The 27,626-nt window shown below is 40.9% G+C and overlaps 1 protein-coding gene across 1 annotated transcript in view; it reads right to left on the reverse strand.

Moving 5' to 3' along the window:
* Positions 1–295: 295 nt before the first annotated feature.
* The window catches only part of cntn3b (contactin 3b), a 43,784-nt gene continuing 16,453 nt past the window's right edge, over positions 296–27,626 (reverse strand). The window contains exons 4-23 of the mRNA XM_068314823.1: positions 27,297–27,472; positions 22,835–22,933; positions 20,388–20,591; positions 18,461–18,563; positions 17,923–18,107; positions 17,421–17,557; positions 16,349–16,478; positions 15,526–15,676; positions 12,634–12,761; positions 11,283–11,458; positions 8,520–8,637; positions 7,464–7,622; positions 7,213–7,362; positions 6,488–6,558; positions 5,852–6,086; positions 5,415–5,524; positions 3,952–4,138; positions 2,639–2,751; positions 2,363–2,528; positions 296–1,853 (exon numbers count right to left, since the gene is read on the reverse strand). Of these exons, the coding sequence (XP_068170924.1) occupies positions 1,762–1,853; positions 2,363–2,528; positions 2,639–2,751; positions 3,952–4,138; positions 5,415–5,524; positions 5,852–6,086; positions 6,488–6,558; positions 7,213–7,362; positions 7,464–7,622; positions 8,520–8,637; positions 11,283–11,458; positions 12,634–12,761; positions 15,526–15,676; positions 16,349–16,478; positions 17,421–17,557; positions 17,923–18,107; positions 18,461–18,563; positions 20,388–20,591; positions 22,835–22,933; positions 27,297–27,472 (2,890 nt within the window). The 3' untranslated portion in view covers positions 296–1,761. The remainder of the gene's footprint in view (positions 1,854–2,362; positions 2,529–2,638; positions 2,752–3,951; positions 4,139–5,414; positions 5,525–5,851; positions 6,087–6,487; positions 6,559–7,212; positions 7,363–7,463; positions 7,623–8,519; positions 8,638–11,282; positions 11,459–12,633; positions 12,762–15,525; positions 15,677–16,348; positions 16,479–17,420; positions 17,558–17,922; positions 18,108–18,460; positions 18,564–20,387; positions 20,592–22,834; positions 22,934–27,296; positions 27,473–27,626) is intronic.

Below are 27,626 nucleotides of genomic sequence, written 5' to 3' on the forward strand. Positions count from 1 at the left end.
TTTTTTTTACGAGGCCTCTGGGGGTCTTGCGCACCTGTTCAGACAGCCAAGTGAGGACATCCAGTCACCTTGCATCAATTCCTTGTGCTTTCATTCAACTTTGTGAAGGGTTAGAGAGTGCAAAAATACACATGACGACGGCCTTCCAGATAATTGCCCTACGCAGCCCCCCCCCTCCCCCCCGTGTTCGCTAAACAAGGCACGGCAACATGTAGCGGTATCAGCTGACGGTATCCTTCCACGCAAACGTTCGTAGGGACCCCCCCCCCCCCAAGTCGTCACACCTTGGATGGCACTCAGGGCAGCTTTTTGACAGACTCATTATCCACATGATAAAAGGGTATGAAAAGTATCTTTCTCAGATGAGTAGCAAAAAGGTCTTTTGTTACCATTCAGGTAGACGTTGATGACATGTAGGGTCGAAAGACAGCCATGCCTTTCGCTTCATTTCCATCCAGGAGGATTTTTCGGGATCGGCATCAATTATTCTGATGTCTTAATAGCCCCATAGAATGATGTCTTTGATGGAGTCATACATTTTTTAAACAACCAAAAAAATTCCACCATACTGCATCTTCTAATCTGCTGTGGCTTTCTGAAAATCTTCTTGGGTGTGCCCTGTTACAAACTCAATAGTAATTAAAACCAACCTAATTTTCCAATAATTGGCTTATGTTTCTTGTTTCCTGCCCATTCCTTTTTTCTTTTTTCTTTAAAAAAAAAAACCCAGACAATACCTCTTCTGTGACATGTATCTTTCTTCTAAGCTATTTGGAAAGGGAAGAAAATAGGGGAAAAAAGACATGAGCGAGCTCCGATGAAGGCACTATTATCCTGTGGTCCATTATGATCTGGGCCATCTGGTCATCTGGTGCGTAGATGGTAAATGCTTTACGATGTGATATACTGTATCTAGAACACAAGTTGTCTAACAGTACACATGGGATCGGCTTGACTTTAGTAACATCACGTCTCTGCTCTGTGCAATTCCTCGTCTTTACACCAGACTGAGAATGCAGGGATTCATGGGCATTTATTATTTAAAAGGACCATGAGATTCCGAGCAAAAGCCAGAATCCATCAGAGCATTGTCTAAGAAGGCCTTTTAGCTCAAGCACAGTGGCTCTTGTACAGATGTAATATTACTTCAGTGTGCAGAAATAAGTGAATTTGAGGCACAGTAGATCAATTTGCTGTGTATTTTTCATACGTCTGACACAGTCTGGTAAAAATTGTAAGCCTTCGATTGATGCTTCATTTGGTAAAAGCTGCAAGAACTATGATAATTGTGGACGTCACTTCAATTTTCATCGATGGAACTGGAATTATTTTCGCAACAATACATTAATATGGATGCAACCAGTGATTATAGGCTAAAGACATGCTGAGAACCTCATTGGTCGCCCATCATCTACTTTGGTATGGACTGTTTATGTAAAATGGATTTTAAGGCAGTAGTGTCTCCAAGGTTATTAACACATGGATGCTGTAACTTCCAAAATAAAACCTAGAGCACGGTGGCGTGTATGATGCTGAAAGAAATACTGAAAGATATCATGCACACAAATCTCCGCCTCTCTGTCTGACGGTGCCTTTTAAAAAAAATTCATCAGAGGGGCCAGACGTTTCCAGTCATTCCTAGCCCCGCCACTGAAGCCCAGGCCTCGTGCCAGTCCAGTGGAGGATGCACATAGAATAGGCTGAGTATAGAGATGGAGTGGGGATGGGGGGGGTGAGAGCTCTGTAGGCTTTGGTTAGATATCACCAGATGAAGCAGAGCAGTGCACCGGTGAGGACTGCAGGGAGGTACAGCAGGCTGAGTTGAATTGCTCCCGATCCCCGCGCTCCCATACCTGCAACAAAAACCATCAGAGCAGCTCCTGCATAAACCAGAAATACCCCTCCAACCAACGAAGAGAAAAAAAAGTCTATCTCCTAAATTTCATCATAAGAGACATCATAAACCAAAAGCCAACTGTAATTTTTTTTCTTCCCCATATCTACATTACAGAGGCTATTTAAGTATCGTAAGGGAATAAAGTTTGCATTACATCAAAAAGCAGAGCGGGCAAGCTGAACCGCCTCACAATTTTGCACAAGCAGCGGGACGGAAGCGCGGAACTGTTTTATATGCTGCAGCGCTGTGCAGCAAGTCAACAAGGAATAATAACCCAATGGCAGAGATGGATGACACTGCGCATGCATTTCTGAAAAGGTTGCTTTTCTCCAAATAAGTCTATTACACAGCGTTGGGAAAGGATGCAAAAGAGTCAAATATGTTGTTGCGTCCCATTATTATTATTAAATCCTCTCACGAGTTTTACAAATGGCAAAAATTGGAAATGATAGAACACTGACTCACTTAATTTATGGATATGGATGGGTTCGCTGCCCACACCTTCACCGCCCTCACTCACGGCCTTGATCTGAATTAAATAGTTGTCGTTGGTGGACAGGCTGAGCTCGACGCTGGTTTTGTTGGTCAAGATAGTTTTGATGTCGTTGTAACGATGTCTCTTCAGCAGCACCTGAGGCAGGAGAGGACGACGCCGCAGAAAAAAAAAACAAGTTAATGTATAAAAAAAGCCATCTTTGTTTTTGGAGATGAGTTGGAGGCTTGCAGTGAATTGGAACCTACCAAATATCCAGTGACCTTTGACTGTGTCTCCATGGCTACTACAGGATCCCAGTGCAAGGAGAGAGTGGAGCCAATCATGGTCCATTGTATGTTGACTGGAGCCTGATCAGGAGCTAGACAAAAAGAAAAAAAAGACAAGCTATTGAATATTCTGCATAACTACTTCCTGTTGCCTTGCTTTTCGAAGGCATTGCATGTTTATTGCACACTTTACAAAACACTTGCCACTTTACAGAGAAGCTAAGCCTGCAAAGATTTCATATGAAAAATTATCACTAAATCAGTCTGAACTATAACTTGGGGGACACAGCACAGCTCCCTCACAAATTGAATTAATTCTGCGGTGGCCGTGAGACTGCAATAGACTGCAGCTGAGAAAAGCATTGGAAATAGGACGGGAAAAAAAGGAAAATGAAGAAGTGCCTTCACTAAGTTAGCAACATATGTGAAATTCCAAATGAGTGTGGCCAAGTGAGATGAGATGTGCTTTTAATAAAGACTTCACTTTTTCATACTTTTCAATTTCTCTTTATTTTGCAAACAGGTTTTCAAATTGATCGGTATTTTCTTTGTTTTTGTCGAGCTGAATCCACTTTTTTTTTTATACTGCGCTGTATTGATCTTCCAGGGCCACCGTAGAATTTTCAACATTTTCCCTTTTGAAAGCCAGTTTCCAGCTTAAATGTCAAGAATCTTGTGCAGCATTCACCTGGTTTATCTCACCAATTATTCATCTTAAGTACCTAATTTATTGCAAATGCCTGCTTTCCGCTTCAGGTGAAGGAGTACGAGTATCATCTTTGTGAAACCTGTTGATATTCGTGTGCTTCATCACAAATTATCCTCACTGGTGAGCTGGCTTCAGTTCAGACATTCAAGTTCACAAAAACCCTTTTATATCCCGATAGCTGTTTAACTCTTGAGATTAAAATGATTTGACTGACAATCAATTCTGAGGATAACAGTTTTTAAATAAATTTTGTCGATAAATTTAACAAAATTACAATGCAGTTCAGGTTTAAGTACCGCAAATATTAATTTTAAGCCACACCCATCACAAGTACAAATACAGAAACAAATAACTTGCTGTCTTTACTTTTCACTAAACCCATCACTGTATCTGCATTTTTGCTTTTTTCTTCCTTCAAGGTAAATGGAAAGGTCTCTTGTCAGATTAAATTTTCTGAGTGCGGCTAACAAAGACATGCCACGCCTGTCAAGCTCAGAACAATAAGGCATCATCTATGAGAGACACTGTTCACAAATGAAGGCCATTCAGAAATCATTTCAATGCTCCTCCAGTACGGACTCACGTGGTTCCTTTGTGGTGGTGTTGATGGGGACCGACTGGGGCCCGGGTCCAGCTGTATTGAAAGCAGCCACAGAAACGTAGTAGGCTGTGTTTGCTTTCAGCCCTGTGATGTTAACCAACGTGTAGTTCCCTGAGATGCGCACTTTGCCGATAGTATCAGGCTTGGTGTCATCTTCCCAGTACACAACCTATCAGGCATTAAAAAAAAGTCAAATGCAAGGAGGCAGACCACTAGATTGTGGTGCATTTCGCTGCATAATTTAAATTCATATTTCATCATGATATCTCAAATGCTGTTTGTATTACAGAAGGGGGGAAGAGGAAGAGGCGATGAATAATACATATTTCACTGGAGAAATCTCAATTACTGATGCACATCCCCTCCACCACCCTGGCTATATAAACAGGCTTTAATGGGTCATATGATAACTGACCTAAGAGGAAATATTCATGATTACTGTCTATTTTCTTCATGAAATCAACCTAAGGTCTTACTGTTGTCTTGGGAAAAGGGATATTAGAAGTCAAGAGGCAAAGGAAATATCTTACAAGTATTTTAAAAAGGCTTTATGTACGAATACGAATAGTTTGAAACTTTCCACAGAAAAGCATGATTCTCTGTTGCAGAAATGTCGCTTTCCTTTAGGCTACAAGTACAAAAAAAACAGAAATTTGATCAAACAAATGGACTAATTTCCACTTACTATGGGTCATCTTCAATGCACAATATCCACATGTCTGGTATTAAATAACATAAGAATAATTCAATTGAAATGTGAAGTCTAGTGTCCAGAATAGTCCTTCTATGAATTATTTAATTTCAAATTTGATATCAATTAAATCTGTGTAGGATAAGCATCAGGACGTAATCTAATATCATCTTTAGCACAGTCCTAATGATGACAGCATTAAAACAAATTGGATTGCATTTGCAATTTAACAACATTTAATGAAAGGTTGAGTTCCAAATATGTGCTGTTCACGTCTCCAGATCTATACTGTTGGTGGTCTATTGAGATTCAGCAGCTTAAATCTACTTCAGGGCCACATTTGGAAGAAAAAAAAAAACTCCGTTCTAAAAGGACAATGTGGCCACTGCTATGGCAACTGGAGAGCTGAGGGCCAGAGGTGACAGATATTGAAAGAGCACCGGGGAAAAAAAAAAAAAAAAAAAGCAAAGCCCTCTTTGCATTCTTGAAAGGATGAGGGATTTTTATTTTCCTCTTATCGTTTTTTTTTTCTTTTTGGTGCAGCGAAGTGATTCATGATATTATTACACTTAAAACATAATCTCCGCAGAGATACATGACGGGATGTATTTTAAGTTAAAAAGAAGAGCAAAAATGCTGAATTTGAGAATAACGAAATGAGCAAACATTAGGGAAAAGCTCAGTTATCGAGACAAAAAAAAAACAAAAACGCCAAAAATACAAAAGAAGGATGTCGCAGACGGTCGTAACGTACCTCGTATCCAAGCACTCGTTGTGCAATGACAGGGAGAGCTTCCCAGATCACTTCAATTTTCATCGCAGACACACTTCTAGTCCTAACCCTCTTAGGAGCCTCGCTGGGGACTGTAGAAATAGAGCGCTGGTGAAAATCCAAAAGACTCAGGCAACACCATCAGACACAGTAATAGCAATAAGAGGAAAGGCACAGAGGAGACCAGTAGTTTCAGTGAAAAGCTATTACCCCAACTCTCTTTTAATGGGATCTGTGACTGACATAAGGGAAGACTATCTGCCCAACAAATTCAATTAACAAAATACCTCCCTGACAGCGCAGCGGGGGTAAGTGTCCGCGAGGATTTCCTGTAATCTTACCAGCACGCTAACTAATATTCCGAGGTCACAGTTGCAAGAACTAAGATTATAGTTAGAGCTGTCAAGTCCACATCATACCTTCCTCTGCCGAGTAAACGGTGGCGATAGAACTGAAGGGCCCCTCGCCTCTGTTGTTGTACGCTCCGACTTTCACGTCAAACGGCGAGAAGGGCGGAATGGTGTCGTTGCGGAAGACGTAGCGTCCCACGCCCAGCGATGAAATGACCGCTCGCGTCCACGTGACCGAGCCCACGGTCCTGAAAGCGATGATGTAGCCGAAGCCGTCTCCGTTCTGCAGTTCTTCGGGAACAGGCTGGGAGCGAAACACAAAACTATAGTGATATTAAAACGCATACAGACAAAGTAACAGACAGGCCCGTCTCTGCGTCGTATCTCGTCGAGTCGAGGGTCTTACTCCTTTCTTTGCCGTCACCAACCTCGAATACTCGAACACCACTTTTTTTTTCTTTTCTTTTCTTTATATTTTCCTCCCGCACGGCTATTTTAATTGTATTTAAAGTGCAAAACTCTTCAGAGGGAATGCTCTCAGTCTCCAATTTTGAGGGAAAGAAATAGCACCCAGAGACTGAACTGAGGAGAGGATGTCTCGCTCTTATGAGGGTCATAAAATTGCTCCATTCAATTCTGCACAATTAAGCACAACCATTACCCAGGGCTGGGGGAGAGAACGGTAAAATGTGACAGATGACTTACCTCCCATGTTATCACTAATTCAGACTTTGTGCCGCCTCCACCTCCGACATCAGTGGGAGCTGTATCAGGAACTGATAGGTGAAGTAAAGAGGGGAGCAATTAGTGCAGTTTACTAAGCACAACGACAGACATCAATACTTATGCAGACGTTGGCCTCTATTTCACCCCCCAAAAAACAAAAAACAAAACCCAAACCCCTCACACTTTGGATAATAGTGAATTTTTCTGACATTGCCAAAATGCCACTTGTGCAAATAGCAGGCTTGACATTAAACTTGCTCCATCCCTATTCCCTCTCTAAGCTGTTTCAGCCCAGAATTATGATGACAAAGCCGACGATGGAGGCAGCGGAGCACTTGTGCACATCCTCATGGTATCCCTTTAGTAAGTGGAGCATCACGTTTAATGTGTCATGTCAGCAAACGGTCCGCTTGTAGCTTTTCCATGTCTGACATCCATATATGGAGGTTTATTGGAGTTGGGCGGTGGGGAAATGAGATCCCGGTACTTATGGGGATTTTTCTCTTGTGTGGCCACGTTTTCATTAGTTATAGACAGACATATTATTGTCGCAGCTCTAGTCTGACCTTGAAAGTCTAATAAAAAGTCTGCAATACTACCTAACCAAATAAGTAAAAACCACAGACATCTCTAAGGTTTTAACCAAAATTGTCATCGTATATATCATATCAAATGTAAGCAGTGAAGAACTGAGTTCTACATACCGGCGTCCTCCGTCCTGGTCTTGGCCGAGGCCGGGCTGGGTTCTCCCAGACCCACGGCGTTGCGAGCCACCACCCTGAACTCGTACTCCACCCAGGCGTTCAGATCTACCACCGTGGCCGTCAGCGTGTTCCCGCCGACCACCTCGGGCACTGCAAAATGAAAAAAAAAAGCCTGCCTTTGCAAATGAACTTGAATTAAATGGTTAATAAATAAAAGCCGAGGGGGGGGGGGGGGCAGCATTTCATGATACCTGTGTCGACAGTCTGCCAGCCCACGGTAAATGGCGTCCGGGCCTGGATGCTGTAGCCGGTGATTGGGCTGCCGTTGTCCCTTCCGGGGGTCCAGGAAAGCTGCGCCGTGGTGTCGGTAATCTCCTCCACTGCCACCTTGTCCGGAGGACCTGGCGGACCTAAATCAATCAGAACATTGAAAAGGAAGAACCTGAGGTAATCACGCATTCTTGGAAGCCTCTACTTTTCACTTTTATTTCTGCACCTTTGTTACACGTCAATTCTGCAAATCGTCGCCATATAATGAACGGCTACATCTTTTTTTGGTAAGTGTATGCACGGGCAATTCATTCGCTGCATTTGTAATGTGCAGGGGCTGCCTGCGTAATTACTGAGCGTCGGAAAGCCGGCGATGGAAAGAGAGACAAGATAGGATCATTTAGGAGACAAGGAAAGGGATGTTTCACGGTGGCCAGAATTACTAAGAGGATAGGAGGAGAACAAAAGACGAGTTAATACAAGGAAAGAAGGAGTGCGACTATTACACCAAGCATCCTCGCTTTACTATGTTGCCACAGATTGCACTACTGCTCAGTTATTCCAATGCTTTCCATGTTATCTTGTTGATGTGTAAATGAGCCAATTACAGTCATTCTCCGTGATAAACATCGCCGTCTCAAAGCACCTGGGACAGCTATTACAGTTTGTTAAGGGCATGAACACCAATGTAAATCACCAGAGATGAGCCCACACACTGAGCCCAACACACCAAGCAAATATCAACAAAAGCTTCTTCAGCTCGATGTCTCACACACACGCCGGCGTGTGTGTGAGAGCGTGAGCAATTGTTGTAAATTTTAAGCAACACATATGGAACGCAAACAGATCCTGACATGAGTCTGACTCGCTGATTATTTACGGGAAGCCTCGGGGACTCCTCACGTCATCCTCCTTTCTCTGTAAAAACGCCAGCGCAGATGCTTTAATGCCACATCAAGTTCTCTGTTAGTGCATCGGGGGTGTCGGTGCGCTTGCCTGCAAAAAAGTAAGTTCTTGAAATCGATTGGCTCTCTTACCTTTGACGACCAAGATGGCAGGGGCGGACAGGCTCTCCACATCAGTGTCAATGATGCACACGTATTTGCCGCCGTGCTTCAGCTGGATGTTACGAATCATCAGATCCCCCGATATAGTCTAAAGAGAAACATGATGATTGTAAAAAAAAAAAAAAATTATATATATATAAAGTAAGTGATGCATTGTTATTTCATCATTCAGCTTTTGGCTTTGTGATGTCTGAAACATTCATGAAGCTTGGCACACTTACATCATCTCCAGGCTACTGATTTTTTGCATTTCATCAAACACCAACAGCACGCATGGCAGATGTACTTTGCACAAATAATACTATTGGCTGCCCTTCAGGCTCTACCCCTGCTGCAACCCATCCCGTCCCACCACGCTCCATCCCATACAAACAGCCACCAGATACACACAGGACACGTAAAACAAACACCGTCTAGTTAATTGGCAAGACGATCCTAATTATTCCGTAATTACATAAGCTCAAGCTAGATATGGGTATAATTCCCCTCACGGTGTAAAAAAAAAAGCAAATATTATTTTACATAAGCAGGAAGCATGGGATGGCCATAAGGGAACAGAGGAGAAAACAACAACAACAACAACAACAAAACAAAAACTTTGAATTAACTTTCTTAGGTTTAGAGAAGGATGGATGTTTTATTTGTGGCTCCACTAAGGAATAATTTTATGGGACAAGGTTGTTTGTGTTTATTAAAATTGACTTTATTAAAATTCCTATTGTTTTTATCAACTATAAATCTCTCAAAAACAACAAAAACCAACAACGCTCCAAATTACTCTACCGTATGTGCCTCATCTGGATATCCTCTATACTGGTGTTCAGTAACAGCGTAGCTTTGAACAGTTAGTGTATTTTTTGTTGATCTATTTATTTAAATTAACAATCAGTACGTTAGTCACCTGATTCTTAACATACATATGTATATATTCTTTAACATACTGTATTTGGATAGCTACATTCATATGAATTTTATTTTTGAAATGGTTGGAATGTCTTTTGCTTTGTTTCCTCTACAGTACACCTGCATTCTGGGTACTGACAGACATTTATTCTCTTTTGAGACACCTTTATTTTAAAATTTTATTGCGTATTGTTATCTTTTATGCTTTCTTTCTTTCTTGCTGCGTTGTATCTGCTGTATTTTTCTATCCATTACAGGTGCAGGAGTCACTGTCAACATAAATTCTGCACACTCAGATTGCTGTTGTCACACAGTGTTTGTGTGTGTTTGTTTTGGGTCTGTTGGTGGGTGTTTGTTGTTCATTCTAATAATAGTACCCTAGCACTGTTATCCTACAAAGTAAGCGACAATGCCCTGAATTAATGCATTTCATCTATCATTTTTAGCGTCTAACAGAATCCACCCCTGAAAATCATATCATGAAGTGACCTATCATAGACCGTTTCAAAAGTCTGCTTCCAGTCAAGTAAGAATTGCTGCATTCATGGCAGATTTCATCACACTCAAGCTCCTAGTGATCACAGCTTCACCCTGTAGCTGCCAAGCTAAGAATTCTCATGGATTTCCACCTCCCTGTAGCACCGAACAGAACATTGAAGGGCTGAATGGAGCTTCCATGCAGCCACGGGCTAAAGAGAGTTTCATCTCTTTTTTTTTTTACGCATGCACCTGATTCCCCCTCCTCAATGTCGGGGTCCCCACCTGGCTCGCTTAAGAACCTGTGATTGAGAGCAAAGCTTCCTGCCTTGGCAGGAAGGAGGTGATGAGGCAGATTTGGTTTAATTATGTTAATTAATTCATCTAAAGCTGTTGAGCAAAGGGGGCTGGGGGTGGGGGTGGGGGGCTTGGTAATCTCTCTGGACAGGAGAAACAGATTCTGTGAAAGCTATATCTCATTATATGTCTGCACAGCGTTCAATGTCATTAGTAAATGTCAATCGTTTTTAAGGAGATATTAATTTGTCATGTCCGCAGCGCTGTGATGACAACCTTCAAACACATGACTGACGGTTGTGACAGCGCTGACATTGAATGACTGCGGTGAGAAAATAGGAAGATTTAATGTGCAGCGATATCAAACTTCGAAACTTCAACGGAATGACTTTGCTATTCATTAACAAAGGAACAAATATTAAAGCAAGAAGTCATCACTTTAAAAGTATTTCCGAACATAAGGTATCCGCATGAACATCCAACCGGTGCCAGGCTTGCCCTTGGTGAATGCCAGCCAGCTCATTACTTAATTATTTCAGGCATCAAGATTCATAGAGAGGTATGCAAATTCAATAATGGCAGAGTGAGATGATAAGAAAATGTTCTCCCTTGAGGTAAGAGAATTGGAATTTGAAGGGATGAAAAAATATAAAGACTTCATAAATTAAGACCCTCTGTGAGATGGAAAATGGCATTTCACCAATATATCTTCAGAAGTGTTACACGTGGCAGCTCTCACAGCCAATTCAAAGGGTAAGGATCCCGATTACTGACCCGTTAGTGCCATTCACCGAGGCTTTAACAGCATAGAAATGAAAGGATTTAATTGATCTTTAACAGCTATCTGTACCTCTTTGATATTCTACCCACCAATGACCATAGACAACTTTCAAATGCACAAGCGTTGGCATAAATTTCTCTGCTTGGGTGTTATTGGTGTCTAATAAGCCCTTAGCTCGGGTAGTGGAGAATGCCCTTGCAACATCACACAGTCTGTCCCAATAAATCCCAGAATAGCTAAAAAAGTAGCTGAGTATAATGCTTGAGATGACTCACTCCTCCCACTCTTTCGAAGTGATCACTGTCTCGTTGGAAGTCGATGAGCTGGCCGTTGAATGCCCACGAGAAAGACACATCCAGAGCTGGATCGCAGGCAATCTGGCAGGGTAACACGATGCTCTCGCCAACAATAATCTCCATGTTAGTCGGTCTCATGGTGATTTTGGTGGGCTCTGGCCAGACAACAGATGATAGCGTAGCATGTTAAAAAATTTCTGCACACAGGAACCTTTAACACCACTGTGATTCCCTGCAACTACAAGCGCACTTTAATTCACTCTGCTTAAACCAAATCTTTGAATTAGCCATGCGTATGTGCATCATCCTGATTTTTTTTTAATGAGCAGTTAAATTCCAAGTCTGTCCATTAACAAAATGTAATAACATCTCAGGTTTGCACTTCATGTTCCGGGATCAATTTGAAAAGATATCCGAAACGTGACGGGAACACGTCCTTGCCGCTGACTGCGGTGGATTGGAGGCCAGAGAGGATGTCGAAGTAAGGTCACAGTAATTAAATTCGACAATATTAAATGTTTGAGTTATCAGTGTATGAGGAGAATAGAAGCTAATGAAAAAAGCACAAAAAAAAAGCCAGGCAGCTACACACAACAGATTAAGGTACGGACTGTACATGTTATGACACTGCATTCATAAATAATGACCTTTAACTAAATCAAAGATAATGTCTTCTTGCTTATTTAACTACTATTTTACATAATCTATGTTTGTTTTGCATTAATAGAGCAATAAATTAACAAGATGTGTTTACTGCATCCGTCAAATACATATTTAAAGAAAATTTAATGAAAAATGTTTGGAAATAGCTCGTTCTTTTGAGATGACTAGTTGTTTTAACCTGAGTTAGCCTTGACGCCTGTGGATTCATCTTTCGTGCAGAGATGTGAGAGCAGTATCGATCGCCTCATTAAACTCCCAGCAAGAAACTACCTAATTCAAATTTCTCCATTAAAGATTAGTGAGACATTCTGACCAATTAGTCATAGGAGTCCCAAGGTTGTGGTTCAAAATTAGGGGCGAACCATGATTTAATGTTTCAGTTCCAACACTATAGATTTTTGACCCAAAACCTGCATCCTAATTGAAAGAAACAAATTAAAGTGATGATAAAATTCTTATTCCAGCTGTCACATCTGCCAGTTAGAAACATGAAATGAAAAAATCTGGAGTTTTTCAAAAGTTGGATTGAATCCTGAGAAGCCAAAGTGCCTCTCTTATCATAGCATACTTGCTTTGAACACGCCTGATATTGACAAAGCATGACGGGGTGCAGTGAAGGGTCATTTTTAAGAGGGACATTTTTGACGGAGAAGAGACCGGGACTCACCGGTGATAAGCAGCCTCCCAGTTGTGCTTGCCGTCCCGAACTGATTCTTAGCAACGCATGTGTAGCTGGCTGCATCCCGTCTGGTCACATTGGCAATTTTTAACGTTCCATTGGGAAGCAAAGTGATCCTAAGGGAAGCAGAAGAGCTTTTCAATGTCGGAGCAACAGAGGAGGATGTACATTTGGTTTCTAAAGCTTTGTACCTGCAACCACCTGTCATTATCATTTTGTGTTTAATATCTTGATGTAGTCAATCTTTTTACCCTTATTGAATAAGTTCTACCTGATTGTACTGATTGTACTGATGTAATAACAGAAAAGCCTCTGAAGTACTTTGACCCCATGCTAGGCTACTTTAAAGCTCTTTCCTAAAGCCCATAAAAAGGATTTTTTTTTTTGATGTGGGCTAGCAGCAGGCAGGGTGACCCACCACCCTGACTCAATGGTTGGTTAAACTTGGGGACACATGGTTAAATATTTCACAAACAGCAACACTGAATAAATAAAACGTGCTTTATAGGCTTAATGCTGCTAAGGTCAGTGAGGATGTCATGTGATGCTGGGAGGTCAATACCTGGATATTTAATTTAGGGCTTTTATTCTTCATAAGCTCATGATATAATATAACACACATATCATCATTAAAATGTTTAGATTATATATTATGATGAACATTAAAGACACCGAAGAAAGGTAGACATAAATTATTTTCCATTATATACGTATATATGAGAAAAAAAATCCCAAAATTGTCAAATGATTTGTTTCCAGGATGTGTGGATAAATGGTAAAAAAATAGACAACAGATATTCAGCTCTGCCCTCAGCTGAGATGAATCCCCTTCACAGATTGAGCCATGAATGACCCTCGGTGGCGTGGAGTGCACATCAACTCACAGTCATGACGAAAGTTCCAGCAAAAGACGCCACGTGAACGGTTGATGCATGGCCAAGACTTTGGGCGCTTCTGTTACATGTGTTTCTGTTTTTGTGTGTGTGTTTGTATGCCAAATGTGCTCATGTTCAGTTACCTGGTATGGATTTTTTTTCACCAGTTTGGAGAGTGAAAGGTGATGGTAATGGTTTACTGTGTAATACTGTGTCACTGCTTATGGATCTGCACCTTTTAATTGGTTCTTTCTTACTGTATGAAATCTTTTAAGTTCCGCTAATGCTATATATTGAATAGAAAATCCAACAGAAGGACATCTAACTGAATTTTTTTTCCACTTAAAGTGGTGCTTCGAGTCTTTTCTTTATATGATGTCTGTGTCTCTTTCCAACAAAGATGACTCATTCAGTAATATTATATATAAAGTGAAAAATGTTTGCAAGAGTAACCATACGTTTCAAAACTTATTATATTCTTCTTTTCAAAAGTTTTACAGTCTATTTTATGTGGTATATTCATAATATTTTAGATTCTCAAATTGTGAACTAAGATACATTTGGCACGTATTTGCATCAAATGGGGAGAAAAACTCGTATTGAGAGTACTCATGGAACTGAAAACCATAGTGTAGACTCTAATACGACTATAAGCAGTTGATAATGAAGACTTTCTACTGACAAAATAGTCCAAATGAAAAGGGTTCAACTGCTAAATTATCAGCACCATCAGGTTGAGATATTTCTGGGGCAGATTTCTCATAACCTGTTTAAATGAACCATTCATTAAGACTGTTTGCATGGCTCGGCACCTTGAGGGGAAAACTGTAAAAATATGTTTCTCATTATTTGGGTTGAAACTCTCTTTAACTGATGTGGTATTTAGCCACCGACACCATTTATTTTGTAATAACCGCTTCAATTTACAGCATGAGTGCATAAGAAAACTATTTATTCCAGTGTTTTTTGTACATCCGGGACTGCTCACCTTGCATGGGGTTGTCACATGCATTGTCACTCAGCTGGGGAAGTAGATCCAAATTTCTGCAGGTCTTGATCCAAATAAAGGTTTTTAGTGCTTTTATTGTCATAAACGCCGAGACTGTTCTCCTGCATAACTTTCTTTGATAAGCAGTAAAAACTTAGAACCATACAAGCATTTCTTCGGGGTGCTGGGATGCCTTTCCGGGAGTTGTTCTTGTTCAGTTTGTTATTCCTGTGTGTGCATCTGTTTGTGTCTGTTTATTTGTATGATGTGCAGGATTTAGTCACCAGGTTTTACCTCCATTTGGGAGGACAAAAGGTCATTTTGCAATGGGTTTAATGCACAATTTGTTGTCTTATATTTAGAGAGAAAGATCTTTTTTCTTTTGTTGGATATCTCCACTTTCTAATTGGTTCTTTAATATTGACTGAAATCTTTTCGCCAGCTTTGATGCTGCTATTTCAACAGAAAATCAGAAAGAGGACAACAAACTAAATCTAACACCACTCTATGCCACTTAAAGCCACTTCAAGTCTCCTCTTTATATTAAGATTTCTTTGGGAGTTACCAGTCAAGAGAAATTAGTCTGCTCTAAAATCCAAATCTGAGTTTCCATCTTTGTGGCGTTAAACCAAACTCTACATGTTTGTCTGCTACGATGAAGCAAAACACATTTAATTACAGAGTAATGGCTTCAGGTTTGCATCTGAATTTATTTCTCTATCTTCAGATAAGAAACCATTTGTTCGTCTTTTATCTTTTTCTTTTAAAAAAAAAAAATTTCATGCAAGTGGTGTCAATAGCACCAGAGAGCATCTTCATCCTGAACACCACCGTATTTGTAAAGGCGGGAGCACGCACTATATTAGCCATGTGCTATTGTCACCTGCTCTCATTCTGCTCATTAGCCTTTCCCTCTATGCACCTGCACAAATGCCAAACACACTCTTCAAACAAGTCAGCTTGCAGTGAGTGTGAATAAAAGCTGCGAGGAAAAATGCATTTAGACTTTTATCCTACCTTTCAGTTCTCTGCAGGATCTCATTCCCTTTCTTCCACAGGCTAATTGCTGGGGGCGAAGCCTGAGGCTTGCATTCGAGAGTGACTTCGCTGCCTGAGCGAGCTTTTAGCAAGGCCTTTAAAGGACTTTTGGAGAAACTGGGAGGTGATGCTGCATGTTTGGGGGGGGGGGGGGGGGCACAGAATAAGGCGTGCGATTAGAAAACACATGCGACCCGAACATTTGCAGATCACCCACGCTCGACTGACATTGACTCCAGCAGCTAGAAAAAATCTAGGCGCTAAACGCCTACCGAGCTCGCAGCTACAGACCCACCTGCCAGACTGTCTACCAAGGACACACACACACAGACACACACACACACACACACACAGTCCAACCTGCACAGCTTTCAACTGATGCTCACGCTTGTCAACAGATCACATCATCACTCATCATTTGAACCCCCCCACTCCCACGACCGTCTTAACATGCATCAAGACAGAATCTAATTTCTCACTGAGCCAGTCAGATGGAAGTCATCAAAGCTTTGCAAATAAATCAATAACCCATCTACATGAGAAAGCATGCAGAATACCACAAAGCAATGCGTGTGCACCATCCAAATCAATATGATGAAACAAGTGAAAGTAAAATGAGACACTCACATCAGATTCATATTTTTGCCAGCACTGTCCACAGTGACATCAAATGACTCTGCAAATGAGCTAAGGAGAGCTCTAAGCAGGCTCTTGGTGTGTTTTTTTTTATCTTAGATGATCAAACACACAAACAGATAGGCGGGATAAAAAAAAAAAACAGAAGGGGGGTATGCAATCTTACCTAACACCATTAGTTGGGCGCTGGAATAAATATTGCCATGTTTGTTTTCAGCCACACACTGGTACATCCCAGAATCTGACAGGTTCAATGCAGCTATAGAGAGAGCCCCGTTTTCAATTTGTACCCGGCCCTGCGGAGGAATGAAGAAACAGTTGTGTGTATCCATTCGCAAAGGCCGGTTCTATTATGTCCAAAAGCACAGAAGCAATTATCGGCGCATCTCGAAGAAAAGGAGGACAGCATGATGGGAGCAAGAACAAAAAAAACAACCCCAAAATGGCCATGAAGCCTCTCTGAATCCTGTGTTTTGGGCTTGTAATGGGGGGAAGACATGCGAGGCAGAGGGAAGACTGGTAACCTGTATCTTAGATATTCAGAAACAAAGCTGACAATAACACTAGCAGCTGATTTTTAAGCCAATTATCTACAGAGATCCTTGGAGAGTGTGTTAGTTTAACCAGCTGAGTAAAAAAAGAACAGATGAGTGAAAAGACATTACAAGATGAACGCATTCAAACGTTCATACGGTATTACGCTGTGTTTGTCATTATGTTTTGCGTGAACATAAAACCATATTAATGATGTGCTTAAACCCAAATGTGAAATTTCACCTTTCCACTTGCAAAAACAAAAATTCTGTCTGCAGGAGTTTATTTACCCTGACCTGATAACAACGTTCACACCTGCAGTGTTTCCATACACCTCAGCCTCCGACTCAACTCAGCATCTTCACAAGCTTTTCCATTTGCTCCTTTTTTGCGTCATTTCACACCAGTATGTCTTCCGGACGACTTTGTATGCAATCACGCAGACATTCTCCTCATGTTCTGTCTGAACACATCCCGTTTACATGTACTGTATTAGGGTAAGCTAAGTTGGCGTAAAAAGCACATGAAATGCATCATTAGCATGATATGTGGAAATGCATGCTGGTTTGCATTGATTCGGACACCTTTGCCTCCCTTCTAAGTGCACAGCGTTCAATTTTTAGTTGTTCGTGGTCAGCATTCCGTGCAATCCTCCGCACCTTCTTTTGTCGTTAAATTTGTCACTCGACCGTCAATCTTCATACCTCGTTCGATATCGGATCCCCATTCTTCAACCAGCTGTAGGACGGTTTGGGCTTTCCGTTGGCCTTACACTCCCAGAGAAGGTGTTCCTCGATGGACAGAGTGGCGTCAGTCATTGTCTGCAGCCAGTGAGGTTTGGCTAAGAACAAATGAGAGGATTACCTTTTTAAAAATGTGTTTTAATTAAAAAAGGCAGTGGATTAGTACCGAGTGGCATCAGAAATTAGAAAGCCGTTAAAGCGGCAATTAAATCATCCAAGTTTGAACTCAACATGTGGATTATCAGAGAAATGAGGGATACAGGTTATTTAACAGATTTCAGGTAATGACTGGAAATGAATTTCTCTAAAACAATATTCACTGGATCCATGTCTAAGTTCATGAAAAAACATATGCACCGCATTAAAGCTGCTGGTCACATACATCCAGCATGTATAAATGCATACAATCTCTGCCGCATCTCTCTGTAATTCACTGTCATTCAATTTGAAACGGTTCACTGACCGTGGAATGAAACACGACCCCGCGCAGCGTTCTTGCCTCGTCGGTTCTCTGCCATACATTCGTAGGTCCCCGCGTCTTCCTGTTGGAAATTAGGGATCTCAAGGACGGCATTTGAATGCTTCATTTTGACTTTGCTGGGGAACGGGATGCCACTCGTTCTCCTCCAGCTTATTTCTGGGACGGGGCTGTAAAAGAGCGAAACAAACAAAAAAAAGATCCCATGGAGGAAAACTGTCAGTCGCAGTGATCAAAGTCTGATTAAGCACAGAAGAAAAAGTAGCTGGAGCAAGATCCTGGTGAATTATTGTTCCCGACAAATCACACTGTGATTGTTCAGATTTCCGAAGCTCTTAAAAGAATTTTGATTTCTTCTCCCTTGTCTTTTCGTGCCGCAGCCTTTGCGCTCTCATGGATTGATGAATCTGAGATCGAGTAACGTTATGCTTGTGCATCCTTAAATCATCTTGAGTAGCACTGTGCATTAATGAGCCTACAGCATCACACACACACACACACACACGCAATGAGGCTTTCTTACTTTCCCAGAGCGAAGCATTCCAGTTTCACCACCGATTCCTTTGCAGCTGGAACCGAATCAGGAAAATGAACTTCTATTTTGGGTTCATATTCACCCATTACTCCTACAAAAAGAAAAAGAAAATCAAAACAACGGATGACAAGCTTTTTATATCTCCGATTACCTGCAGACACCACACAAAACATTTGATCAGAGAAAGAGGATTGGCACAGTTGGAGAGCTACTAGAAAATATATGCACATGGAGCCAAAGTGACCCTTAAGGAAACCAAAAGTCAAAATAGGTTTATAAAAGATTCATGGAACACATTAAACACATTTCAGACAGTATTTATATTCAGATCACTAATAGAAATCATAGTTTGCCTTTATTTCGACCTATTACAATCCTGCTTTGGCTACAAAAGCTACTTTGTGGTCGATTTTGTCATTTCAGATTAGAAGCGACTTTGTGTAAGATGCTAGCACTCATCATCACAGCATGACAAACGGATTTGCATTGCATTCGATGCACAATACCCTTCTGATTGACACAACCAAACTGTAATTACAGCTATAAATCAGCTCATAAAAACTTTGACATTTTCACATTTTATGCACTCAAATACGGGCTTGATTGGAAATGATTTGCAGTTGATTGGATGAATAATAACCTTATTTAGGAATAAAGGAAAACTTCATATTTGGATGAGTCTCTTCGTAATTAATGTTTTCATGTAATGGTATATATTTTATATAATTACATATATATAATTTTTTAAATATATATATATAATTTTTAACTGTTAATATTATTAGTTTAATTTTATTATTGCTAAAACAACAACTTTGGGTCATCAGGTTATGAAAATAAAATGTTTGGCTGTTGTTTACCCTGTCTGGTTTATAATCATACTATTATAATTGCTGGCTCTCCATTATTAAACTGTCATATGTCTCATTTTCTATGAGGCCATCTCTTCTAAATGCTGTTAAGTCAATAACAAATACCAAAGGGTGCCTGGAAAACAAGACAAAAAACAACAACAACAAAAACATCAGAGCGTCCACCACCCTCTGTGAATAAAAAAAACCAGCGGAAATTATTTGATGATTTTCAGTTCAGAACACTCAGGTTTTTTCCTCAAAAAACAACAACAAATAAATAAGAAATATGATTGACACTGCTCAAAATCAGGATGTACGATGTAAATAAACACTGTTTTCAGCATTAAAAAGAAACTATTTTGCGCAAAATACAACCTTAGTGCATTTTACTGTGTAATTTTCAGTTATCTTAACGTAGAAAAATACATACACCTGAAAAATTGCTTTCATGCTGAAATCTGAAATGCCTGTCATCTTTCGTAAAGACCAAGAGGCCTCTCGTGATCCAACACAAAGAAACTAGGTGGTTTCCACATGTCAGTCTGAGGGAAGTAGCAGTTACCTTAGCAGCTGTCAAGTGTTGTAGCTATCAGACAGCTGTGGAACATAGCTGGCAGATTGTCCCAGTTAAATTTCCAGCCAGACAGTATCATTGTTTTTAGCTCAACACCATAAAAGCTCTGGATAACAAATGTCAAATATTCATTCATTTATCATGTCGGCAGGTTTTCGTTGTTATAACGGCTTCCTGAAAACGTTGCTGCAGATTTCAGTGAAAGTAATGCCACTTTTAAATCCAATCTTGTCAATTAAATTCTTGACTAAAAAAAACCCCAAACAAACAACATTTTATCTTTTCAACAAAGATTTAAAAAAGACAACACAAAAAAAAGATGGATATTGAATCTTCACCACCTCAATTGAGAAGATGCAGAAATAGAGATAGATTGTTTCAGATATCATAAAATATCTCTGTAAAGGATTATAGACATAAATTTTAAGATTAATTGACAAACCTTTAACTTTTAACTTAAAGCTTCTTTATATTTTAAGGTATTTACCATCGCTTCTGAGGACCAGTGGTGTCGGAGAGCTGAGAACCTTCTCCCTCATGACGGTGTTGTTAACTACACAGGTGTAGTTACCAACATCTGACGATTCCACTTTTGCAATGTACAAGCTCCCAGTTTCTTGAGATATAAATCGACGACTGTCTTGTTGCACAAAATACGGGTACTCATTGAAGATCCAGGCGAATGTCAGATCTGACGCGGAACAGAAAAGAAATTCAAATTAGATTCCACACAGACAGGAGATGCACTGACCCCCTCCAATGGCTCCTGTAGCCTAAAACTGTTACTTTATCAGATAATTTCCCTTCTCTTGTCTCACATTTCCTGCAAAAAAAAAAATACACACGGCAAATGTAACAGCCATCAGTGCAGAAGAAATGGCAGACCCAAGGAAAGGGAGCGAAACAAAATGGATTACAGCGTGTCAGTGGCCCTCCCTTGGCACATGGCCTCCATTCCCCGAGCCCCTGAGTGACTTGGTCAGTTCACGGGAGGTACAAAACAAATGGATAGGTTAAGGGACGGATGGATTGACTTAATGGAAGCAGGAAATATGTTGCGTTTCACCTTTACAAGAAGCAGGTCTACCAAAAAGAAAGGATAGACCTGCCACATTGGATTACCATGTACGTTTAAAAAGTGCACGCTGCAGAGATTTGCAAGATTGAGGTGAAGCAGTGTGTAATCTACTTCTGCAAAGGTGTGCAAACCTGGTCACAAAAGTATAAGCGATGGACGGCAACTACGAGTGAACAAGACTCCTAGTTTTGGATGGAAATCGACATTAAGGGTATGAGCAACGTCTGTAACTATAATCAAACACTAGGCCCTTAAAACAACACTAGGGCCCTTGAAATTAAAAGTGACATCCCTGCTAAAAAAAAATAAAAATTCAGTTGAGAAATATCTGTGGTAGAGCTCAAAAGTGGATCCCAGTTGTTTGTGTACTATTTCATTTATCACATCTGCGTGACGTGACGATAGATGTGGTAGAGCAAAAGGGAAAAAAAAAAAAGCATCTGCAGGATTCGAAGTCGATGAAGCGGAGTGGAAAAAAAACAGAAGGCGGGCCTTACACGAGTAAGATAAACTCTAGTTCAAGGTTATGTAGCAAATTGATGCTTTCCAAATTCAGGAGAGGAAAAGGGAAAAAAAAATATGGGGGGGGGGTGGAGGGGAGATAAAGAAGAGGGCAAGGAAAAGGGAGAGCCAGAAAAGGAGCAACAGGGCAAGAAATGAAGAAAAGAACAGCAGGCGTATTTTCATTCACTTTGGAATATGTGAGAAAACATAGTGCTACGGTTACAGCAGCCAACCACGTATAAGCCAGAGGAAAGCTGTCAGGCTGTGTTTCACACAGACTACTCTGACCCATTATCCCACAGACCAGCTGTACAATACACTGTGATACAAACTGTTCCCTTGTGAAGGAAATTGATTGTTCCAATGTTCAAGGAACTATATCAAGACAGCGAAAAGCTTAGCAGAAGCCATTGTCCATGTCCTCAGTTCTCTGCAGATACTCAGAGAGCTGAGGGAAGAGCAGTCTACATCTTTCCATCCAATTTGTGGCTTTTCATTTGAGAGAATACATTTTTAGCTTCACGGCTGAACATTTAAAGAACTTGTTCCGAACATATGGAGAAACAAAATCAATGCAGAGCAACAGCCAGTAGGTGGTTAGTATAAATGCTGGAAGTGGCTAACAAGGATCTGTCCTAAGGTAACAATGTGCATCATTAATACCTCTAAAGCTCACTAGAATGGGATATCTTATAAAAATGTACTAATCCGTTCAGTAAAAACCAACTTTCCATTTGAATAAATTCCTTATTTATTATGTCAGGTCCAATCTATTTACTATTTTCTTTTTTATACTTTTCGAGCAACTGGCATCAAATTTCCAGGAAAAACTAAATCTGCCGTGGGAGTGAGACACCTCATTGTTGGAAGTAATTTTCCAATATATAAATGACTGTGATAACCATGTCAACCATAATATATCCGGGGATTTATATACGAGATAAACAGTTTCAGTAACTAGTCAAAAAGTCCTCATTTTCAAGGGATCGGGCCTTTATGTTTTTATTCTCACAAGAAATGGAGGAACATAAGGACTTCATTGACTGATATAAAGTTTATATTCAAGTAGCTATGGTTCTGTTGGGAGCTGAGAAATGTTACTAAATGCTAAGTTAAACTCAATTGTCTTGTCTCATAATTGTCTCGTCTACAGCTGGTTATCCACCTTTTGGTTCAAAGGTCGACTGGCGCATATCCCAGTTTGCTACGGGCAACAGGCAGGGTACGCAGGCTCATCGCAGGGCCGTTCAAGTTAAACTCCTTTGTCAAAAAGTTTGCATGCAATGAGTGGAGGTTGATCTTGTTCGGCAGGTTTGTTACAAGAATGGCGGAAACAAAAATTGCAAACTTACCTCCAGAATGTGCAGGCGGTCCACACAACAGAACCACCCCCTGGCCCTCGCGGACATTGACGGCACTCCTCACTGCTTGGGATTTGAAGTTATCCAGATCTGATGAATCGAACAAGATCGAAATAGAGTAAAACAGCAGCATCAAATTGGATGTTAGACACCTAAGAAGTGTGTTTTATATGGTATAGACGCTCAAAGGTTTCTTTGAATATGACATACCTTTTCTTGAACATCTCTTTTGTAACTCACTTTTGATGTTTTGGCTATTGGGCTTTTTGACAGAGCTTCACTGATTGCCCTGACAGCCTCTGATTCTTTTAAAGCATCTCGGGGTACTGATGAAATAGATGGACCTGACTAGGTTATGTTGACCCTTTTTTTTCGTAAGGAAAAGATTAGGGCTAAAATAGGATAAAATGAGCAGGACTGTTCAAACATGAGGGGAGGCGTGCATGACAAATGACGGCTTGCTGTGCCAGCAGCAATAAGTAACATCATTATTAGATGTGGTGTAATCTCGCACTTAAAAGCATTAGCTTTCCCATCAATATTCTCAGCACAATATACCCCCCCTCTCTACAAATGAACGAGTGGTTGCTGGAAGACAAAACTTAAGCTGGGATGATAAACCACCCTTGGCTTCATGACTGATGGAGGGACGCTGCCGCAGTCCGCTCTGCACTCTGTCTGCACCCTCTGGCTAACGGCCTAGAGTAAGCCTTCCAAACACAAACAAAAGAAAGTCAGTGTGACCGATAAGGGAAATTAGGAGGAAGAAGATTATGGAGAGAAGTAGGACAGAGTGTTGGTAAGATTAACGAGCTAGCTCTCTGATGACCGCAGTAGAATCAAACACAGCCAAGTCATGGCAGGACACCGAGGAGGGCCACAGGAGGAGACGGCCGACTTGAAATACAAGACAGAGAAGCGATGTACTTCTAATCTCGCCAGAATGCCTTCGTAAAATACAGAGTCCATCTCCAAAACCACATTCCGCGGAGCGCGCTCCCCCCAGTGACATTCAAATGCTCCATTTGATTGAAATAGCACGGCAAAAAACAAAAAAACAGCAGCTGATAATTATAATGGGAACTCGTTTGCAAATGGTGGGAGGTGAAGCTAAGAGCTACCGATAATGACTTAGTGGACAAGGAAAAAGAACAACTCCTTTGCCGAGATCACACAAAATGACACAAAGGAGGGCAGAGATGCTGGGCTGAGTGCTGAGGTTATATACTTCAACCCCCCTCCCCCTCTTGCCTCTGAGCAGGAGAATAATGGAGTACAGTGAACTGACCACACACTGTATCTCTGACAGCTAGAGGCCAAACTCACTGTAGCTTCAGTGATTTCCTTTGTAAGCAGAAGCAGCCTCAGAAATATAAGGATGGCCGAACCATGAGATTACAAGGAGCCCGCCTATTATGGTTTAAAGATGATTGGTCTTATTTAATCTTATTTTTTATTGCTCTGACTGTATGGCTTTTGCTTTTATCCATGTTTTATGTTTTTCATTAATTTATTTTTACTTACAATATTTAATTTCTTTGTCTTTATCTATAATGTTTGTTCTTTTTATTTATTCGTCTGTACAGCAAATTGGCCGACTGTGGTTGTAAAGCGCTCAACAAATAAAGATTGGATTGGTCAGGCCATTGGAGCAACCGTATAGAGATGTTCGCTTTTATAAACTGTGTACCACAGCATTTATGAACAAATATACTTTTACCTGCTCCAGAGGAAACACTTGGAACAAAAACATCTGCTTTCTTCTCTATTAGTCAGAACTGTGAACAGGAAAATATCCCAAAAGAGGAGTCAGAAAATCAGACAATGAGATGAGCCAGATGGTTTAAAATATTTGTTTTATGCCAACTCGACACCAATGTGTTAACATCTTAAAAAGTTGATATGGCAAGTTGCTGCTTGGCAAAAATTTGCTCCATTGTATTCACCAGCCAATCTTTCACTATTTGTAATGTTTGAAGCCCCATGTAAGACATTAACAAAGGTTTTTTTTTTTCCCCAGCATACAAAGCTACTGGCTGAGGCTGAAAATGACATTGATGAAAGGATGAAGACTGAATTCAAAGTAGAACTAAGGGCAAAGAAAATCAGCAGTGAACTAATTGATGCTAAAAGGCTCTTGAGAGTAAAAGCGTTTTAGCGTAGCTTTAAACCAATTTATGTAAAGTTTGAATGCCATGCAAGCACATGCCTTTTGTGATTCCTCAAGAACAAAAATCTTTTTTGCACGTCACATTCAACCCCATAGTAACTGTGAAGCACCATGCTGGCATGCAAATTGTATGCATTGAGAACTCTGCATTAGGTAAAGCAATTTCATCACGGTATTAATTTACCCCAGGGGTCAATAATGACGCTTCAAGGCTGGGCTGAGATTAGAATTCAATGTTTCCCCGTAACTCGGGTATCAGCAACTGAATTGACAGTAAAAAAACTCTTTTAATCAATGATGGCCGAAGCTATGAATATAGCACAGAGATCTTATGAAAGCACAATTTCTATCAGACGCAGCATGAAAAAGATCAATTTGTCTGTAGCGGAGGATTTGGACTCAATCTTACAAAGTCGTGCAAAACGCAGGTTTTGCTATTTTTGAAGCCGCGACTGCGACATTGACCAAAAAACAACCCGGTTGCATCAAATAGAAAGGCATCCACAGAGGCTGGATCACAACCACCGATACGCTCTTGTTGTTGTTTTCTAAAGTAGCGATGCATCAATGATGATCCAAAGCTGCTTGTTCATTCTCAAAACAAAGACACCCACCTGAACGGAGGATTTTCTCCCAATTAAAAGACTCCCAATCGCATTAACATTTCACTCCACCTCTTTCGTTGCCTTTGTGATTTATCAGGATCACGGCCGTTTGACTCTAAAATATTTCACCGGAAAGAACCGTGTAACCTTTTGGACGTGTAGAGGTACACAGAGCATTTAAATTATTTAAAAGAGATTTAAATAATTAACTAAGTTAAGCCGCTACGCAGTTATTGTTTCTGCCCCTGGCGGATCACCGCAGGTAATGTAATTAATATTTTCCTCATTACTGACCCATTATTTTATCAATGCGCATCCAATATGCTATTAAACAGAATGATAAATCATGTGATCTGGCTCCAGCTGAACTGAAGCCATGCAATCTTTGAACAATCGCTTGACCTGTAGGTCACATGGAAATGTGCAGCAGCTCTCCTTTTTCTTCAGCTTAATATTAGTGGGTTTGCTCAAAAAGCAGTCAAACATTCAGTTGATTGGATGGAAGGCTGGGACACGGTGGAGGAAGAGAGTCCACCAGCTCAGGACCACACTGATAAATCCTGCTGTGTCTATTGCGAGTGCCGACCTGGCCTTTTACAGGTAATGGGAGATGACAGAGATTGATTTAGTTCATTTTATACCCAAAACGCATGAATAATAAAAAAGTCAAAGACTAAATGCAACCCTGTGCTTTGCTGTGAGCCTGGTTTATGCATCATTTACGATCTAACGGGTTGCATTTGAACTTTCAACATGGACTTCAAACCATCTTCAGACCATGCATGACTCTGCATTGCGGGCAGGATATGCCAACTCCAACTGGTTGGGATTTAATTTGGGGCGGTTAAGATGATGGGATGGCATTTCTATCATAGGGCTTTGGCTCCATTTCATAGAAAAACAGAATATTGGCCATGCTGATCTCTCAGACCTTCCTCACTGTGCATTAGGCAGGACAATAAATGTCAAACAGCTCTGCACCTCACCCACTCCGCACAAGTGAGATTCATTACTTGGCTAAGGGCACAGGCCGCCACTAGAGAGAAAGTGAAATATTCTCTAACTCTGGGACATAATCAAGACTTCACCAGGCTTGATCAAAAGAGGAGAGGAGCTTCTAAAAAATGCTCGGAAGGGAAGACTTTCTAACCCGCCTTTTGTCTTTTAAGCGCAAAAGCAGACCGATCAGCGGAAAAGCCTGTCTCTATATCTGATTTGCTCACAATCTGTTATATATATTTAACAAAAAAGAAGTGGCCGGAGATTATAATAAGTTGTAGCGCTATTTGAATTTGCCTGCTTTTAAAGTTGGAATCACAGGGGCAGGCGCTTCACTTGGCAAAATCTGAGTCAATTCAGACTGAGCATGGATGCTGTCAGAGCTGGAACCACTAATGAGAATCAATGGAGTTCAGAGGCAGTCAGACGCCGCCTCATTGTGTGCGTTGCATCTGACATTTCATTCCATTACCGCTTCCTCTCTCAAAAATCTATTTGCAGGCAATGTGAGGGAGAAAATTGAATACCAACTAGGGGAAGAAAAAAAAAAAAAAAGGTCTCGGCAACAACAATATCACACACATGTCCGATTGGTATAACACAATAACATGCCAGAAAGTCAAAGCTGTGTCTGTGTGTGTAGTGCCAAACACACGCTAGGAATTGGAGGATCACTTACATGCAAATTGCAGCCTGGCTCTGCGGCTGAGGATGGACCCCCACGTGTTGAAGGCCGTGCACTGGTATACCCCAGTGTCTTGGTCCATATCCAGGTTGCTAATGATCAGGCTGCCCCCAGACATGTGACGCCGGTAGTCATTCCCCAGATCAATGAGTGTTCCGTTTAGTGACCATCTGGAAAACGCAAACACAATCAGTAGTTGAGTCCCCTGGAGATTTACGCTCACAGTGTTTATCACAGATATCGATTCGATCAATCCACCCACATCACGCTGAGGAGATAAAAGGTGAGTAATAAGAGCAGGGGATCTGTATAACCAGAAAAATC

The sequence above is a fragment of the Antennarius striatus genome, chromosome 5 (genome assembly GCF_040054535.1).
Source record: "Antennarius striatus isolate MH-2024 chromosome 5, ASM4005453v1, whole genome shotgun sequence".
NCBI classification, from domain to species: Eukaryota; Metazoa; Chordata; class Actinopteri; order Lophiiformes; family Antennariidae; genus Antennarius; species Antennarius striatus.